Raw genomic sequence first — 18,855 nt, 5'->3', positions numbered from 1 at the left:
CAGCTCCCTGACTGAGCTCCACCCTCACTGGGTCTTCAGAGGAGAGGAAGGCTGAGGATGGATGGAAGGATGAATGGATCAGTCAGTCAATAAAGTGTAGAGCTGCTGTCTGACAAAATCACTATTTTAGTAGTTCATTAAAGTAAATAAGGCTTAATGACTGCTGAATACCAACTATCAATCACTTAGATAATGTATTTTCAGGTAGCGATACATCCTTGGGACGTCCCTAGCCTGTTGAAGTTGACATTTAAAATGGTTAAGTTAGGGGTTAGGGTTTAGGGTACGGATGTCCCAAGAATCGCAGATAGCATTCACCATTTGTAACCGATGTGAAATGGCTAGCTAGTTAGCGGGGTGCAAATAATGTTAGCTATATGCAGTTATCTACACCAAACAGCTAACATTAGCTATATGCAGTTATCTTAGCCAGCCAGCTAACATTAGCTATATGCAGTTATCTACGCCAGCCAGCTAACATTAGCTATATGCAGTTATCTACGCCAGCCAGCTAACATTAGCTATATGCAGTTATCTACGCCAGCCAGCTAACATTAGCTATATGCAGTTATCTACGCCAGCCAGCTAACATTAGCTATATGCAGTTATCTACGCCAGCCAGCTAACATTAGCTATATGCAGTTATCTACGCCAGCCAGCTAACATTAGCTATATGCAGTTATCTACGCCAGCCAGCTAACATTAGCTATATGCAGTTATCTACGCCAGCCAGCTAACATTAGATATATGCAGTTATCTTAGCCAGCCAGCTAACGTTAGCTATATGCAGTTATCCTAGCCAGCCAGCTAACATTAGCTATATGCTGTTATCTTAGCCAGCCAGCTAACGTTAGCTATATGCAGTTATCTTAGCCAGCCAGCTAATGTTAGCTATATGCAGTTATCCTAGCCAGCCAGCTAACATTAGCTATATGCAGTTATCTTAGCCAGCCAGCTAACATTAGCTATATGCAGTTATCTACGCCAGCCAGCTAACATTAGCTATATGCTGTTATCTTAGCCAGCCAGCTAACGTTAGCTATATGCAGTTATCTTAACCAGCCAGCTAACGTTAGCTATTTAGCCAACTAGCTATTAGCCTAACCAGCGTAGCCAACCAGCACGGTTATGGTCAGCGAGACCAACTACCGGAGACCAATCAGAACCCAACTAACAGTAAGCCAACGTGGAAAAAGTTACAAAACTCCCGTAGTCTAATTCACAGAAAACATGCTGAAAAGTAGTGATGGGGAAACACAGCTTCCTGAAGCATTGATGCTTTACAGCCAATTGTATCAAAAATAGGTTCATTTACTCAAGGCTTTGAGCGACACAGAATTTAGAACAGCCACATTTTATAGATGAAGTCACACGCCGTAGCAGCGTAGCCATTATGTCATATATTAAACCACTGGCCGTGTTCGAGAGCATCAAATCCATGCTGCGTTGTGGGTAAACGGTGATTGGCTGACTGATTTATAAATAATAATGAGTAGTTATTTATGATGCAAGGTGATTTGTAAATTAGTCAGTCAGTTGTCAGCAGCCACCTACACTGTCGGCTGCAGTGTCGAACGAGCCCAATACCAAACCAATCAGGTGTTCGACGAAATGATTCTTCAGACGTCATTGATCACGTGCTGCTGATAAAGCGACAGTGCTTTGAATTATACCGCTTAGCGACTTCAGTACATGCCTCATAGCTCCAGTCTCAAACTTAACCCCGTTCCTGCTGAAGAAGAGAAGGTCTGCTGGATGGAGAAAGAAGCTCTCGTGAAAGAGGGGGAGGAGGAAGAGGAGGCTGTTATACAAAAACAAGTAGAAGGTGAGGCTGTTACCGTGAAAGAAGTAGAGAAAGACGTTACAGAGGAAGAGGAGGACGACGACGTTTCAGTGAAAGAAGAGGAGGGTGAGATGACTGTCACATCGAAAAATGAAGAGGACGAAACTGGATATCTGGTCCCGGTTTCCCAAACGCATCTTCAGGCATCCGGTTCTAAAGATGAACGTAACACTCGTAAGTATTAAGATGGTTTTGAGAAACCGGGCCGTGATTACCACTGGTAAGTACTGTCTTAAATACAGAGGTACAAACTCTGCTGTTGTTGAACTGATGTTTGGTGTTAAAAGGGAAATCTGCAATTGCTGCATCCATATTTTGACTTTAAATTATTTATTTATAGCCATTGATTCTTGAAGAATATAACACATGCCTCATGAGTTTAGTTCAACTGTTTTTACACCATCAGAACCCCAAATAAGCTTTTTTACTTCAATGTTTAGAAACAATGTAAATCAACACTGTATAGCCTCAACATGGTTAAAACTATAATGTTGATATCATGGAGGGTCAGTCCTTACATCCATAGGTCTGTCTATGAATTAGAAACTAGTTACATTTCTCCAGCCCCATCCATCATCTTATTACCAAAACAGGGGTGGAATTATGGCTTTGTTATTGGTTGAACTGCAGATTGATTGATTGATTGTTGAGTGGCTTTTTAAAAGGGCAACCTAGTTTTTAAACAAACAAAATGGCTGCCCAGAGTCCTGAGCTGTGTTAGAATACTCATACTAACTGCACTATTTGTGATGTTAATAGAGTATACAGTCTGCTTATTGGTCATAGTATGATGTAGTTAGTATGAGTATTCTATTTGTGATGTTAATAGAGTATATAGTCTGCTTATTGGTCATAGTATGATGTAGTTAGTATGAGTATTCTATTTGTGATGTTAATAGAGTATATAGTCTGCTTATTGGTCATAGTATGATGTAGTTAGTATGAGTATTCTATTTGTGATGTTAATAGAGTATATAGTCTGCTTATTGGTCATAGTATGGATATAGTTAGTATGAGTATTCTATTTGTGATGTTAATAGAGTATATAGTCTGCTTATTGGTCATAGTATGATATAGTTAGTATGAGTATTCTATTTGTGATGTTAATAGAGTATATAGTCTGCTTATTGGTCATAGTATGATGTAGTTAGTATGAGTATTCTATTTGTGATGTTAATAGAGTATATAGTCTGCTTATTGGTCATAGTATGATGTAGTTAGTATGCCAAAAGTTCCCGGATGTCGTACTAAATTCGCCAAAATATGACGTATACACGCAGTACTTTAGGACCCATAATGCAATTCTTCAGGAAAAGGGCGTGGCTTCAACGTTTTCGATTTGAAGAAAATGGGGGAAAATATGCGGCCGAAGTCCAACGAGAGAGCGGATACAAATGAACTGCTTTAAATAATTATGACAAATGTTGAGCAATGTAATGAAGTAATGACTTTTCAAATAAGTTACCTTACACGTTATATGACTATTGTTGTTCACTTGACAATCTTAAGACAAATGTCAAATAATGAACATTCATTACAGACGTCAGTGTTTGTACAACATCATGGCTACACATCACCTTTTACAGTGCATTTCTGCTGTTGTGGGCCTTAAACCATCTGTCTGACTTGTTGTTCACACAGGAGAGAGACATGACTATCGTGGATCCTCTGGGGAGCCTCAACAATCTCATGATGCTGACGAGGCAGAGAAGAGTCTCTCCACGTCGAAACACCAGCAGAGAATCACAGGGAAGAAATCTCATTGCTGCTCTGACTGTGGGAAAGGTTGCACATCTTCATCAGAACTTAAAATACACCAGAGAACACACACAGGAGAGAAACCTTATAGCTGTGATCAATGTGGGAAGAGTTTTACTACATCAAGCCATCTGATTCGACACCAGAGAACACACACAGGAGAGAAACCTTATAGCTGTGATCAATGTGGGATGAGTTTTACTACATCAAGCCATCTGATTCGACACCAGAGAACACACACAGGAGAGAAACCTTATAGCTGTGATCAATGTGAGGAGTTTTACTACATATTGCTCTCTGACTGTACACCAGAGAACACACACAGGAGAGAAACCTCATAGCTGTGATCAATGTGACAAGAGATACTCTGATAAAAGATCTCTGATCAAACATCAGAAAATACATACATGAAGGAGTTGTTTCATGATATCAATGAAATAATGTCACAATGTAGAATGTTTTAACATTGTAGAAGGATTATTTTAATGATGTCACAATGTAGAATGTTTTAACATTGTAGAAGGAGTATTTTAATGATGTCACAATGTAGAATGTTTTAACATTGTAGGAGTATTTTAATGATGTCACAATGTAGAATGTTTTAACATTGTAGAAGGAGTATTTTAATGATGTCACAATGTAGAATGTTTTAACATTGTAGAAGGAGTATTTTAATGATGTTCTACCTTATCCTTATCCTTTGCCCTGTTCAATTGATTGCAGCATGATATGGATATTAGCAGCAGGGGAAAATCCAGGCTCTGAATTGAAAGAGTATTATTTAACAAAAAGTGACTAACAAAAAAAGAGCTGTGTTACTCTTACTGCGTTGGTGACCCACTTTAATCAAAATGCAGCACTTCAAAATGTAGCTAGCTGTTTTCTACAAGTTGAAAAAGCTGCTTGTTTAAAAAAATACATGTAATATGATAATTGTTGCAGATGTTTGTGTATATACACACATGAAAGCAGTATAATAAATTGTACTAATCAATTTTTATTAACAATCTGACATCACTCCAGTATTTCTTTACAACATTCAAATGCTAATTGTCTTTATTCCACTACTGAAGAAGCATGACTCAAATCACCTCATACTTCAAACATTCAGTCTGACAAAAGATACGTGTTTTATTATTCCATGCCTCACTGAAGTATTGCCAATACATATTAACAAAGGGGTGTACATTTGGTTTTGATTTTCATATTTACAATTTATGTAACATTTAGTATTCATAATTATTTATGCAACCAGCTGACCATTTTTGTGTACAATTATATTGACAATGTTGCCCTGCTTTTAGAATATCATGATTCATTCTCAGATGTGCCAACCCAAATGCATGACATTGGGGACTGGGCCCCGATCCAACAACATGCCTATCGAGTGAACCCTGAAAAGAGAGAGAGAAGTAAGGTGGAAAGTTACCACGGATATTGCAGGAGTTGGTTGCTGATTGTCTCAAGGGTGGGCAGTCAACAAGTTGTGCGTTTAGCCAGTGCGTTGCCATGTATCACAATTTATTTTGACTGCACGTTTTTCCGTATTGGAGATTTAGTTTTTTGGGCTCGTTCCAAGGGGACCAGAGTTCTAGAAGCTAGTGGGTTTTAGGAAGATGAGAGTTCTAGAAGCTAGAGGGTTTTAGGATTCTATTGAAAGAAAATGCATTAAAAAAATAATACGATTGTATATTATTATTTAGAAATACTTGTTTTTTCTTGTTTTTAATTGTTGACAGCCAGTAGACACCATGTTTATATTGCAGTAGTATTGTAGTTGATTATGTGAAATGGAAGTTTTCTGTTGGGGGTGAGCAAACTTGTCCAACAAAAATATAGGATATTTGTCTTAAGGGGAAAGGTGTCACAGGCTTTGGTTTTTTCCATTTATGTTTTGAGATTGGATTTCAGCACGTCTAGCTCGTTAGCACGTAGAATGCACTGATTGGTGTCACCTCGTTAGTCAGTATGTGTTACACCTGTGCTGGCTTGTCCATCTCGTTAGTGGGAAGGTGTTTCACCTGAGCTGGTCCAGGTTCTATTTAAGAGTGTCTGGCCCAGTGCTCCAGTTGTCTTGATAGATGTGGAGAGTCAACACCTTTAGCTGCGCCACCTTTTTGGTTTGTTTCCTGTCTTTTAAGTTTGTTGTGGGTTTTAATTTTGTTTGCCTCTTCTTGGGCAGATTTTGTGAGTCATGGTGGGTGTCTTTTAGGTCCCAGTTGTTGTTATTAGTCAACTTTCAGTCGACACCGCCATAGTGTCTTTCCGAGTCCCTCCTATATTAATTATAAATTAGGATGCTCATTAGAATTTTAGTTGGTAAACTTCTGTTTTTTATCCTCTTATTTTTGTGTACTAAATATTTCTGTTTATTTTCATTTTTTTTTTCTCCTGTGAAGCCATTGTGTTGAATCCAGGTCTGAAATGTACTGTGTAAATAAAGCTTGATTTGATTTGAACATATTGCAAAACAAATTAACCCAATGACTGACCAATCCTTAGAGTGCTCATTGGTTTTTCAGTTGTTATTCTTCTGTTTTTATCCTCTTATGTTTGTTGTGTAGTAAATATTTCAGTTTATTTTCATTGTTTTTTATACATTTTTTCCTGTGACGCCATTGTGTTGCATCCATGTCTGAAATAAATAAAGCTTGATTTGATTTGAACATATTGCGAAACAAATTAACCCAATGACCGACCAATCAGACTCTTGCAAAACCAATGAACAAAATATGTGCAAAAGCAACACATATCTTGGTCCATGTTAGTATGAAAAACAGTATGAATTCAGTATATCTTCCACTATGTGAAAATAGTGCTGGTTTGTACGTTTAGTATCACTTTACAACCAACCCAGTGCATTTGTTGAAAATGAAAAATGTTGAAATCAACAATAATACGTCAAAGGATTCAACTACTGAAAACTGAAACAATTGGATAAACAGATCAATCCCACTTTTTTGGACATTGGGTTTGATTCAGACCCTGCCAGCATGGCCAGAAATGTAACTTATAACCACTTATACTGTTATTGTACCAGGTGGACATTGGGTTTGATTCAGACCCTGCCAGTGTACCAGGTGGACATTGGGTTTGATTCAGACCCTGCCAGTGTACCAGGTGGACATTGGGTTTTATTCAGACCCTGCCAGTGTACCAGGTGGATATTGGGTTTGATACAGACCCTGCCAGCATGGCCAGATATGTTACTTATAACCACAGAACCAACACAGACCTTTCATGCATGACTAAAAACGCCTAAGTATTAGATTTACTGTCCTGGTCTGTCACCGCCTCAGACACCATTCACAATGCTGGCTGAGGTACGAGTTAAACATGACATATTATTTCCTAACCATTCACAATGCTGGCTGAGGTACGAGTAAAACATGACATATTATTTCCTAACCATTCACAATGCTGGCTGAGGTACCAGTAAAACATGACATATTACTTCCTAACCATTCACAATGCTGGCTGAGGTACCAGTAAAACATGACATATTATTTCCTAACCATTCACAATGCTGGCTGAGGTACGAGTAAAACATGACATATTACTTCCTAACCATTCACAATGCTGGCTGAGGTACCAGTAAAACATGACATATTACTTCCTAACCATTCACAATGCTGGCTGAGGTATGAGTAAAACATGACATATTATTTCCTAACCATTCACAATGCTGGCTGAGGTATGAGTAAAACATGACATATTACTTCCTAACCATTCACAATGCTGGCTGAGGTACCAGTAAAACATGACATATTATTTCCTAACCATTCACAATGCTGGCTGAGGTACGAGTAAAACATGACATATTATTTCCTAACCATTCACAATGCTGGCTGAGGTACGAGTAAAACATGACATATTATTTCCTAACCATTCACAATGCTGGCTGAGGTACGAGTAAAACATGACATATTATTTCCTAACCATTCACAATGCTGGCTGAGGTACGAGTAAAACATGACATATTATTTCCTAATTGTCAAAAAATCCCCACTCCTTAATCAACTAGTCTCTCACTGTTTAACCAGAATAACATGAGTTGTGCCCTACAAACTGTTAGACTGTTAGTCCATAATCCTATTCAGCTATTTAGATGTCATGTATTGTCATGTTATGCTCACTATAAGAAATCCTGAATGTATTGAAATGCCTGGAGGGGATGTGTTAGTTCATTACCCATCATTTATACCTGTTAACCCATCATTTATACCTGTTAGTTCATAACCCATCATTTATACCTGTTAATTCATAACCCATCATTTATACCTGTTAGTTCATAACTCATCATTTATACCTGTTAATTCATAACTCATCATTTATACCTGTTAATTCATAACCCATCATGTATACCTGTTAGTTCATAACCCATCATTTATACCTGTTAATTCATAACTCATCATTTATACCTGTTAATTCATAACCAATCATTTATACCTGTTAATTCAGGGGCAGTTCAGGCAGGCTGGCACTCTCCCTGACCTTACTTGGCAGGAACTAATGGAGATCCATAATAAACCCCAGGAAGAGTAGCTGCTGCCTTGGCAGGAACTAATGGGGATCCATAATAAACCCCAGGAAGAGTAGCTGCTGCCTTGGCAGGAACTAATGGGGATCCATAATAAACACCAGGAAGAGTAGCTGCTGCCTTGGCAGGAACTAATGGGGATCCATAATAAACCCCAGGAAGAGTAGCTGCTGCCTTGGCAGGAACTAATGGAGATCCATAATAAACCCCAGGAAGAGTAGCTGCTGCCTTGGCAGGAACTAATGGGGATCCATAATAAATACAAATACTTGTATCAATATATTTGTCTCTCTTTTCTCTCGGATTCGAAAATGCTAATTAGCATCAAAGTAGACGATATGCAAGACTACAAATCCCTGCAAGCTCCTGCATGTCATCTCAAGCCATACATCTTTCATGACACCGTTCACAGAATTGTCCATTGAAATAAATGTTGACAATTTAATAATTGCTACATAAAGGCCTGATTGGTGGAGTGCTGCAGAGATAGTTGTTCTTCTGGAAGGTTCTACAATCTCCACAGAGGAACTCTGGAGCTCTGTCAGAGTGAACATCGGGTTCTCTTTTACCTCCCTGACCAAAGCCCTTCTACCCCCATTTCTCAGTTTGGCCAGGCGGCCAGCTCTAGGAAGAGTCTTGGTGGTTCCAAACTTCTTCGAGTCTCATAGCAAAGGGTCTGAATACTTAAATACATTTGCAAAAATGTCTAAAAACCTGTTTTGGGGTTGTCATTATGGGGTAGTGTGTGTAGATTGATGAGGGGAATAATTATTCAATTTTAGAATAAGGCTGTAATGTAACAAAATCTGGAAAAACTGAAGGGGTCTGAATACTTAATGAATGCACTGTATAACACTGGCAGAGTTTTCTACCACTGGCAGATTTTTCTACCATTGGCAGTTTTGTACACAGTCACGTGATACGTGGTATAGAAAAGTCCAATCTTAGGAGAGTACATGGGAGGCACTATACTGTGTGTCTGCAGGTGTCTATCTGGTCAAAACCACTGATACAGGTGCCCCTCCACCCTCTGGTTGGGATGGATCATGTCTACAGAGAAACCTAGATTCAAACACTTAGATTTGTGTGTATTGGGTTGTGAAATTGTTAGATATTACTTGTTAGATATTACTGCACTGTCGGAGCTAGAACCACAAGCATTTCACTACACCTGCAATAACATCTGCTAAACACGTGTATGTGACCAATAAAATGTGATTTGATTTCGATTTTCAATAAACGTCCTATTTATCAAAGGTGCTTTTGTCTGGGGTCAAAATGACTCCAAAGGATTTGAATTTGTTAAAAGTCCATATTGATACAGAAACACTAAACCATGATTTAGATTTAATAAGAACAAGTTGATTGACAAAGTCATGAAAAATTGGAGGAATTGAATAACCCACATTTGGGCTATGATCAAAGATATGCCTCTGGGGTCAAAATGATCCATGTCAGAAGTATGGTTCAATGTAAATATGTAGTGGGTGTAAAGTTTGTTTTAAACTCTCACTCATTAAACACGAATCAATCAACACATGCTTCTCTTTGAACGACTTTATATAATATTAAACTTTTATGAAATAAATGAAAAATAAACGTTTGGTTCCTCAACTGCGTTTCCCACTCCAGTCAGCAGATGGCGATGTGCGTCTTTTAGGTTCAGGCGACGCTGCCAGTGTGACGTATAATCTAGTGGACGGGACGCTCCTTCAACAACAACAGCTAGTCAGACACCTCCGTAGCTTTCTATCAAACATAGCTACAACATTCACCCGCTTTACACTGTTTTGGTGTATATTAGTCGCTGTGTATTAAACACACTTCTGTCGTATGTACTTGTTAGCCCATTTAATTATATATTCACGTTGTTTTTTTTTTTGTTTTTTTTTTAGGGGTGGATCAGCTTAGTATTGCGGAAAGAATGTTGCTTCCAATGTAATTGTCTGCATCATTTCCAATCCCCCATATTTTTTGGGGTAAATATATATATCCATACACGTATGCATACATATACACATATATACATACACATACCTATATAGACATACATACTTTTTTAAAGAATATGCCTTTATTATTATTCCCCGCGACCCTACCACCAATCCCCCAATTGGAGTAAACTTATAAACACTTCTGCTTTTACCTTCAATTTCTACATCTTATACCTATCTTACAGACACAGTCCACTTTACAATAGTTCTCTCTTATTTGTTCTTAGTCCTTCCTCTATTTCTGTTGTCCAGCCAATTTTATTTCCACTTGTAACTGTGCTATTTCACAAAAGCTCCGCACCTATACACATTTCACAGATCCCGTATGCCCTACATTGTTTATCTTGTTATTAGTCCCACCCTTCAGGTCCACCCAACCCCTCCCATCTATCTTCCAACATCATCCATTTCGGATTTCTATTTGCCATACATTTATATTTACGTTGTTTGTCAGCTAGCTGGTTTGCTAAGTTAGCTTAGAACTAAGCTAGTCGCTAATGCTAGCTAGCTAACATCTCCGACCATGAGTTCACTAAGCTACTCTCCTCCTACTAAAGAAGAGGTCTGCTGGATGGAGAAAGAAGCTCTCGTTAAAGAGGAAGAGAAAGATGTTACAATACAAAAACAAGTAGAGACTGTTACCGTGAAAGAAGAAGAGAAAGACGTTTCAGTGAAAGAAGAGGAAGACGCGTTCAGAGTGAAAGAGGAGGAGAATGTTACAGTGAAAGAAGAGGAGGAAGAGAAAGAGGAGAATGTTACAGTGAAAGAAGAGGAGGAAGAGAAAGAGGAGAGAGCAGTTTTTGGAGTGAAAGAGGAGGCGGGGGAGATGACTGTCACATTGAAAGAGGAGAAGGAGGAAGAAGCGGAGGTTGGAGATCTGTTTAACACCAGTAAGTACCGTCTCTGCAGTCGTTGAACCAATATGCAGTAAAAGGGGTTCTACACTTTAATGTTGTTCTGTAGGAATGGCTGAAACTACACTAACGTGTAGAACATCAAGAGTGGACCATCAACAAAACATTAACAATTGATCAAATGCATCTAATGACAATGCCTGAAATACTGTAGTCCTCTATCTCCTATTAGATTAGCCCAATATGTAGTCTTAAAGGGGCAATCAGCAGTTGTTACATCCATTTTGGGACTTATACATTAATGATATGTACCCATTGTTTCTTGAAGAATTCACTTATAAATGCCTCATGAGCTTAGTTCAACTGTCATACCCATCAGAACCCAAAATATTAGCTTTTTTTTACTCCAATGTTTGTCAGTAAATATAAACAAACACGGTATATCCTCTAAACATGGTTAAAACTAGAATGTTGATATCATGAATGGTTGCATTTCTCCAGCCCCATCCCTCAGCTTTTTACCGAAACAGGCAGGGAGTACGCTTTGTTATTGTTTCTACTGCTGATTGCTGTCCCCGTTACTCCATAATTTCACATAATACTTTCATATCACATCAAAATAATTTCAAATACTTTCACATCAAAATAATTTCACACAATACTTTCATATCACATCAAAATAGGTAACCAGTCGCGACGCCCCGAACGGTAAACCGAATTCATTTTTCCTTCCTAAGCGCTTCTTTTTCTTCTTTGGACTTTTTATGGCGGTTGGCAACCAACTTTAAGATGCATTACCACCATCAACTGGACTGGAGTGTGGACCTCAGTTCATCTTTTAATCACCCACGTGGGTATATACCAAGACAGTCATGAAGAGGGCACAACGAAACCTTTTCCCCCTCAGGAGACTGAAAATATTTGGCAGGGGTCCCCAGATCTTCAAAAGGTAAGACAGCTGCACCATCGAGAGCATCCTGACTGGACGCATCACCTCCTGGTATGGCAACTGCTCGGCATCTGACCGTAAGGCGCTACAGAGGGTAGTGCGAACAGCCCAGTACATCACTGTGGCCAAGCTTCCTGCCATCCAGGACCTATATAATAGGCGATGTCAGAGGAAAGCCCACAAAAGTGTCAGGGACTCCAGTCACCCAAGTTATAGACTGTTCTCTCTGCTACCGCATGGCAAGTGGTACCGCAGCGCCAAGTCTAGGACCAAAAGCCTCCTCAACAGCTTCTACCCCCAAGCCATAAGACTGCTGAACAATTCATAAAATCGCCACCAAACTGTCTGTTACCACAGAAGGGTTCCATTTGTCCCCTCCCCAGAGGTGTCTCATTATTGGGATTCATTGCTGATTCCTACCTGTAGCTCACTATGAGGTGTCTAGTGATACAGGTTAAAGGTCCTGTTGGAGATTGGTGGTTGGTAGCGGAGTCGAGGGAACAAGCAGGGTTGGACAGGGCCATGTTATTATCCCACACACAGTCTCTGTGGTTCATATGAACCCCGTTTCTGGGAATTAGATTTGATTACAAACCGCCCCTGTCTGTTACCACAGAAGGGTTCCATTTGTCCCATTCCCAGCTAGGTTACGAGGCGCTTTATCGCCAGTACTTATGACTGGTTGATAGGGGAAACCTCCATGCTTTTTATAGAAAAAATAATTAAGGGAAAACTATTTAGTAAACTGAAATAAAATAATAAACCTGTTTGAAAAATGAAACTATTCCAAAACTATCTTTGACTCAAACTAAAATAGCCTAAAATAATAACCAGCATGAATTATGTTCAGTTTCCTTAGCCTACTCCTCCCGCTGCTGCTGGCCTTTGTAAATTTTGATGTTATAGTCCTATGGTTTCTGGTAATAGGCTACACCAGCAGTCGGCAACCTTTCTCCATTTGGTGCTAATTTATCTGACAATTTCTACTGATCTGGTGCCAGTTATGATTTTCATATTCACATTTTACTGGAACAGTTTAATTTATAATAGTCTTTGTATCTCAACATAATTCTCTGTGGTTAATCTACATTCTATTTAAATGAAAATTATAAATACAATTTTTTATTGCCATTGCTAAGTTTTTTTAAATAACATACATAAAGCCCAAACATTTTATCGTTGTGGCCTGCAGGTACAAAATATCCTGATAAAAATAAATGTCTTATAAATCACATTGGCTACGCATGGCCTGTCTACAACAAACTTTTAAACATTGTATCAACTATCAACTAGGTGAAACTCCTGATGTTCTTATTTTCCTCAATTAAGTTGGAAAAATAGGATGATCGAGTAGCAGTGAGGGCTCTTCGATACTGCACGGTACTGTCTTTCCAAGCTAGTCGGAAGACTTCCAGTTTGTTGTGGCGCCATTTCCGTTCCAATTTAGGAATAGGATAGGAATAGGAATAGGAATTCAGGGAACTCAGTGAGGAACGCTGTATACGGACAAGGAGGCCTGTAAACAGTAACTATAAAAAGTGATTGAGTAGGCTGCATAGATTTCATGACTAGAAGCTCAAAAGACAAACTATTTTTTTTTTTTTTGTAAATTTAAATTTGCTATCGTAAATGTTAGCAACACCTCCGCCTTTGCGGGATGCACAGGGGATATGGTCACTAGTGTAACCAGGAGGTGAGGCCTCATTTAACACAGTAAATTCATCAGGCTTAAGCCATGTTTCAGTCAGGCCAATCACATCAAGATTATGATCAGTGATTAGTTCATTGACTATAACTGCCTTTGAAGTGAGGGATCTAACATTAAGTAGCCCTATTTTGAGATGTGAGGTATCACAATCGCTTTAAATAATGGCAGGAATGGAGGAGGTCTTTATTCTAGTGAGATTGCTAAGGCGAACACCGCCATGTTTAGTTTTGCCCAACCTAGGTCGAGGCACAGACACGGTCTCAATGGGGATAGCTGAGCTGACTACACTGACTGTGCTAGTGGCTATCGGTGTCCTCATTAGCAGGGAGGAGTTTCTGCATTGAAATTATCTGTCCATCGCCCTCGTACCTCAATTTTATTAAACACAGAAAGGGGCCTATATTGGAGACAAAAAGTCGTCTGGCACACTGCTGAGTTTCAACAACATGAATAACTTATTTATATTCTACAATCATTGATGTTACTACTAATGTGAAAACAAGACAAAATATGACTATTATTGCTCATTTTAAGACGATTGTCAAATAATTTGAACATTTATTACAGACGTCAATTGTTGTACAACATCATGGCTACTCTGTTGGCATCACCTTTTACAGTGAATTTCTGCTGTTGTTGACCTTTAACCATCGGTCACACTTTGTCGTTCACACAGGAGAGAGACGTGACTATTGTGGTTCCTCTGCGGAGCCTCAACAACCTCATGATGCTGACGAGGCAGAGAAGAGTCTCTCCAGGTCAGAACACCTCAAGAAACACCAGCAGAGATCCACAGGGAAGAAACCTCACTGCTGCTCTGACTGTGGGAAGAGATTCACCTCATCAGGCATTAAAATTCATCAGGGAACACACACAGGAGAGAAACCTTATAGCTGTGGTCAATGTGGGAAGAGATGTACTACATTTGGCCAGCTGACTCAACACCAGAGAATACACACAGGAGAGAAATCGTATAGCTGTGGTCAATGTGGGAAGAGTTTTGGTCGATCTGGCCACCTGACATCACACCAGAGAACACACACTGGAGAGAAACCTTATAGCTGTGATCAATGTGGGAAGAGTTTTACTACATCTGACAAGCTGACATTACACCAGAGAACACACACAGGAGAGAAACCGTATAGCTGTGGTCAATGTGGGAAGAGTTTTACTACATCTAGCAATCTGACTGTACACCAGAGAATACACACAGGAGAGAAACCTTATAGCTGTGTTCAGTGTGACAAAATACATACATGAAGGAGTTATTTTGTGATATCAATGAATTATTGTCACAATGTAGAATGTTTTAACATTGTAGTAGGAGTATTTTAAGGAGTTTCTCAATGTAGAACCCTAATTCAATTGGTTTCAGCGTGATATGGATATTAGCCTTGGGAAAAATCCAGGCTCTGAATGAAAAGAGTACTATTTATGTGATTTAACAAAAAGTTACTAATACAAAAAGAGCTTTTGTTACACTTACCACGTTGGTGACCCACTTGAATCAAAATGCAACACTTCTAAATGTAGCCAACTGTTTTCTACAAATTGTCCTCTAGCCAGGTATGTACACATTTCTCCCAGATTCCGTGTGGTTTTTGAGCTGTTAGTTTTAACAGGACGTGCAACCTCATATCCCTTCTGTCACACAATTGATTTCAACGTGATATCGATGAGTGATGACAAATATGTGTTGTGTTCCTTTGTTTAGTGACCCCTAAATTTAAATGCATCACTCCCAAATGTAGCTGACTGTCTTCTGCAGGTTGTCCTCTAACCAGTGAGGCGAAATATATCTCCCATTTCCATGTGTTTTTTTAGTTGTTCGTTTCAACATCATGTACATCCTGATTTCCCCCCTAATCGATATCAGTAATTTATACATATTACTTTATGTTCTATATTATACATACAATACATATGAACAGACATTTGGTTTTGATATTTCATATTTCCAATTCATGTAACATTTAGTCATCATAATTATTTAAGTAATCAACTGACAATTTTCGGGTATAATTATATTGACGTTGTTGCCCTTCTTTTAGAATATCAGGTTTCATGTTCAGATGTGCCAACCCAAATGTACTAGAGCATGACATTGGGGACTGGGTCTTCCTGTCTTTAAGTTTGGTGTGGGTTGTTCTTTAGTTTTCCTCTTCTTGGGCAGATTTAGTGGGTCTCATTGTGGGTGTCTTTTATGTCCCAGTTGTTGTTACTAGTCAATTTTCAGTGGACACTGAGAGCAAAACTGCAACATTATGTTATAATACTTTTATTCCATCAAATGGTTGTTTTATACAACAGAATAGAGGGTTCTTAGAACTATAGTGTCTGTGTGTTCTACTGAGGACGGGCCTCTGGGAGAAAACACTGACAGGAGATTTACAATGTCTTTTGGGTGATAAAACCTGAAGAGACCGCATTCCAGAGCATGAGTTAATGTTTCTGTTCTATATGGTACCAGGGAGAGATGACCCCAGGGCCAGACCCTGGTCTCTACACAAAGAGTACTGTTTTTACAGCAGATACTGTCTGCTGAGAATTATAAGTCTCTTTCATACAAATCTTAACCTTGTGACCCGTTCTATACATCTGTTTTTCGTTATGTAGATTGAAAGGGGTGTATCTTGGCTATAAAAGACCTTTGTACTTTTGTCTCGTGCCTCTCAATGAATCATCTGGGGGTGATTCGTCAACCAGCCATCATTATCGTAGAGCACTCAATTGATTCACTTTATATGTGTACGTTGTATTGACCTGCTCCCTTATTAATAAGTGAATAAAGGTTTAGTTTAAGAATAATTCTGACTTGTGTGATAAGTTTCTCTCCTCATTTGATATTAAAGAAATTAACAACCACATTTGGCGATGGGGATGTGAATCTTCACTTGGTGACCGCTTCTGACGACCTGGGTAAATCGTGCACTTGGGATCTCAGGGAAACCACACTTCGGGAACGGAGCAGATGGACCCACCTTTGATCTGAGAGGCAGCGAGCCGAGTGGATACCACATCTCGAACCTAGTTTAAAAAAGAACGAGGTGAGCAAAACAAGTTGAGTTTTTAGAAAAGCTTCGTAGGCTCTGAGTGTGTATTCCTGTGTGAGGGGGGCTGCTTGGAGGTGTAAACAGGGCCGAGTCAGGAGGCTCTGAGTGTGTATTCCTGTGTGGAGGTGTAAACAGGGCCCAGTCAGGAGGCTCTGAGTGTGTATTCCTGTGTGGAGGTGTAAACAGGGCCCAGTCAGGAGGCTCTGAGTGTGTATTCCTGTGTGGAGGTGTAAACAGGGCCCAGTCAGCTATCTGTGTGAACTGGATGAAAACTAGAATCTGTGTTTACTAAGACCATGTATGATATAGTATAAGATAGTAAGGTGCACCTGTAATTATTTTAAACCTGGACCCCATTTTAGAAGTATTGAAAAATAATAAATGTATTAGTTACATTTAAAAAGTTAGTTACAGTTAAATTATCCTAGGAACTAACCATGAGACAGAAATGAGGAAAATATTCCTGTAGGTTAAAATATTGTTGAAAAACAACTAATTGATTAGCTATGTTTGGGAAGAGCATTGTGTGACTGCAATATGAGAGTTGTGATTGTGTAAGATTATACGTCACAGTGGCAGAATCACCTGAAAGACGCACATCGCCATCTGCTGACTGGAGTTGGTATCGCAGTTGAGAAAATACTTTCAGACAAAAAGCTAAAAAGCGACTGCATCTAAAAACTAACGGCTCCCTTTGAAAACGGGCGATGTGGCATCAGAAACATTTATTATAGTGTAAAAATGTACTACAAAGTGCAGCTAAATAGAATAACTTTGGTCATACCCAGTCAGCCCGTGACGTCCAAGGACGTTGAATTATGGGCCATATCAGGTCTGTCTGTTGTGGTCGCTATTTTGCCCTAAAATAGTCATCCCAAATTGGGCAGTGTATAACTATGTAAATGTCTCTCGGACAAGGAGACTTTTATCAATATACACTCTAAAAAGTAGGGGTTCTTCAAATTGAAGCTGTGGGGGAACCCCTATAAGTTATTTGAAGAACCTTTTGTGGGAAACCCCTATAAGCTATTTGAAGAACCCCTTATAATGGTTCCTCAAAGAATCTTTTGGGGTTCATTTTTGAACTCCCTGTCCACCCTCCCTGCATTACAAAAACATATTTTAATAACTATTTTATTTCTTTCCTCCATTCTATTTTTTTGGGGGGGAATAATAATAACAATATGGATTTAAGTAATTAATTGTTTATTTAGTGGCACCACAAATGTGAACTAATATTTACAAAACAATTTACACAAAAAAAACACATTACAAAATTGCAACATTTCTGCAGACATGTCAGACCATAATAAATAATCCATTTACTTTGTATAGTGCTTATTTCTTGTTCATGAAGAAACGGGTGATTGGTGCATAGGCATACCTTGTCACGGACATAAAGGCCACTCGGGTCCTCATTGAAGAGGTAGGGCAAGAGCAGAATCACTGCTGTGGTCTCCAGTCCTAGGAAAGTAAAGCAATGATCTTACTACACTTGATCATTTTATTACAAAATACATTAGAGAAAGGGAAGGAATAAGAGAAAATACCTCTTCTGTATTGTCCTTCAGGGACTGTCAAAATAGCAGGATGATGTCCTCACCCCTGCCTCATTGAAAAGGTAGAACAGAATCGCTGCTGTGGTCTCCAGTCCTAGTACATGATGATTAGCATCAACGATCAAGTCAGCTGCTGCTGCTCCAATACAGTATGAGGTGAGACGGTGAACTGATGTTGAACTGGGCAGTCAGCTTCTAGTTATTCTAGTCTTCTAGTGAGGTGTCAAAACAACAGGAAATCACTCTAGACACAGTTCCTCTGAAGTAGATCAACGGTTCCCTGAATTGGGGCAAGCAAGCGCCTTTGGCCTGTCTGTCTAGAGGGTGTGTCTGGAACTAGTCTAGAGATAAATCAGATCCAGCATGAACTGTGTGATGTAGTAGGGAGTTGTAGTTTCTCTAGATAAATCAGACCCAGACTGAACTGTGTGATGTAGTAGGGAGTTGTAGTTTCTCTAGAGATAAATCAGACCCAGCCTGAACTGTGTGATGTAGTAGGGAGTTGTAGTTTCTCTAGAGATAAATCAGATCCAGACTGAACTGTGTGATGTAGTAGGGAGTTGTAGTTTCTCTAGAGATAAATCAGACCCAGCCTGA

The 18,855-nt window shown here is 39.2% G+C and overlaps 1 protein-coding gene across 1 annotated transcript; it reads left to right on the top strand.

The window, feature by feature from the left end:
• Positions 1-1,590: 1,590 nt before the first annotated feature.
• Positions 1,591-16,454, top strand: LOC129842447 (oocyte zinc finger protein XlCOF19-like). Its single transcript, XM_055911013.1, has 2 exons — positions 1,591-2,017; positions 14,323-16,454. The coding sequence occupies exons 1-2, from the start codon at positions 1,693-1,695 to the stop codon at positions 14,904-14,906; spliced, it is 909 nt and encodes a 302-aa protein (XP_055766988.1). The 5' UTR covers positions 1,591-1,692; the 3' UTR covers positions 14,907-16,454.
• Positions 16,455-18,855: the final 2,401 nt, after the last annotated feature.

The sequence above is a fragment of the Salvelinus fontinalis genome, unplaced genomic scaffold (assembly GCF_029448725.1).
Source record: "Salvelinus fontinalis isolate EN_2023a unplaced genomic scaffold, ASM2944872v1 scaffold_0041, whole genome shotgun sequence".
NCBI lineage: Eukaryota > Metazoa > Chordata > Actinopteri > Salmoniformes > Salmonidae > Salvelinus > Salvelinus fontinalis.
The sequence above is the reverse complement of the archived record's forward strand: the minus strand, read 5'-3'. Positions and strand labels throughout refer to the sequence as shown.

Coding starts and splice junctions, on each gene's coding strand:
- LOC129842447 (XM_055911013.1), top strand. CDS start 1,693: ATGCCTCATAGCTCCAGTCTCAAACTTAACCCCGTTCCTGCTGAAGAA. Junction 2,018..14,322: donor TAAAGATGAACGTAACACTC/GTAAGTATTAAG, acceptor TCGTTCACACAG/GAGAGAGACGTGACTATTGT.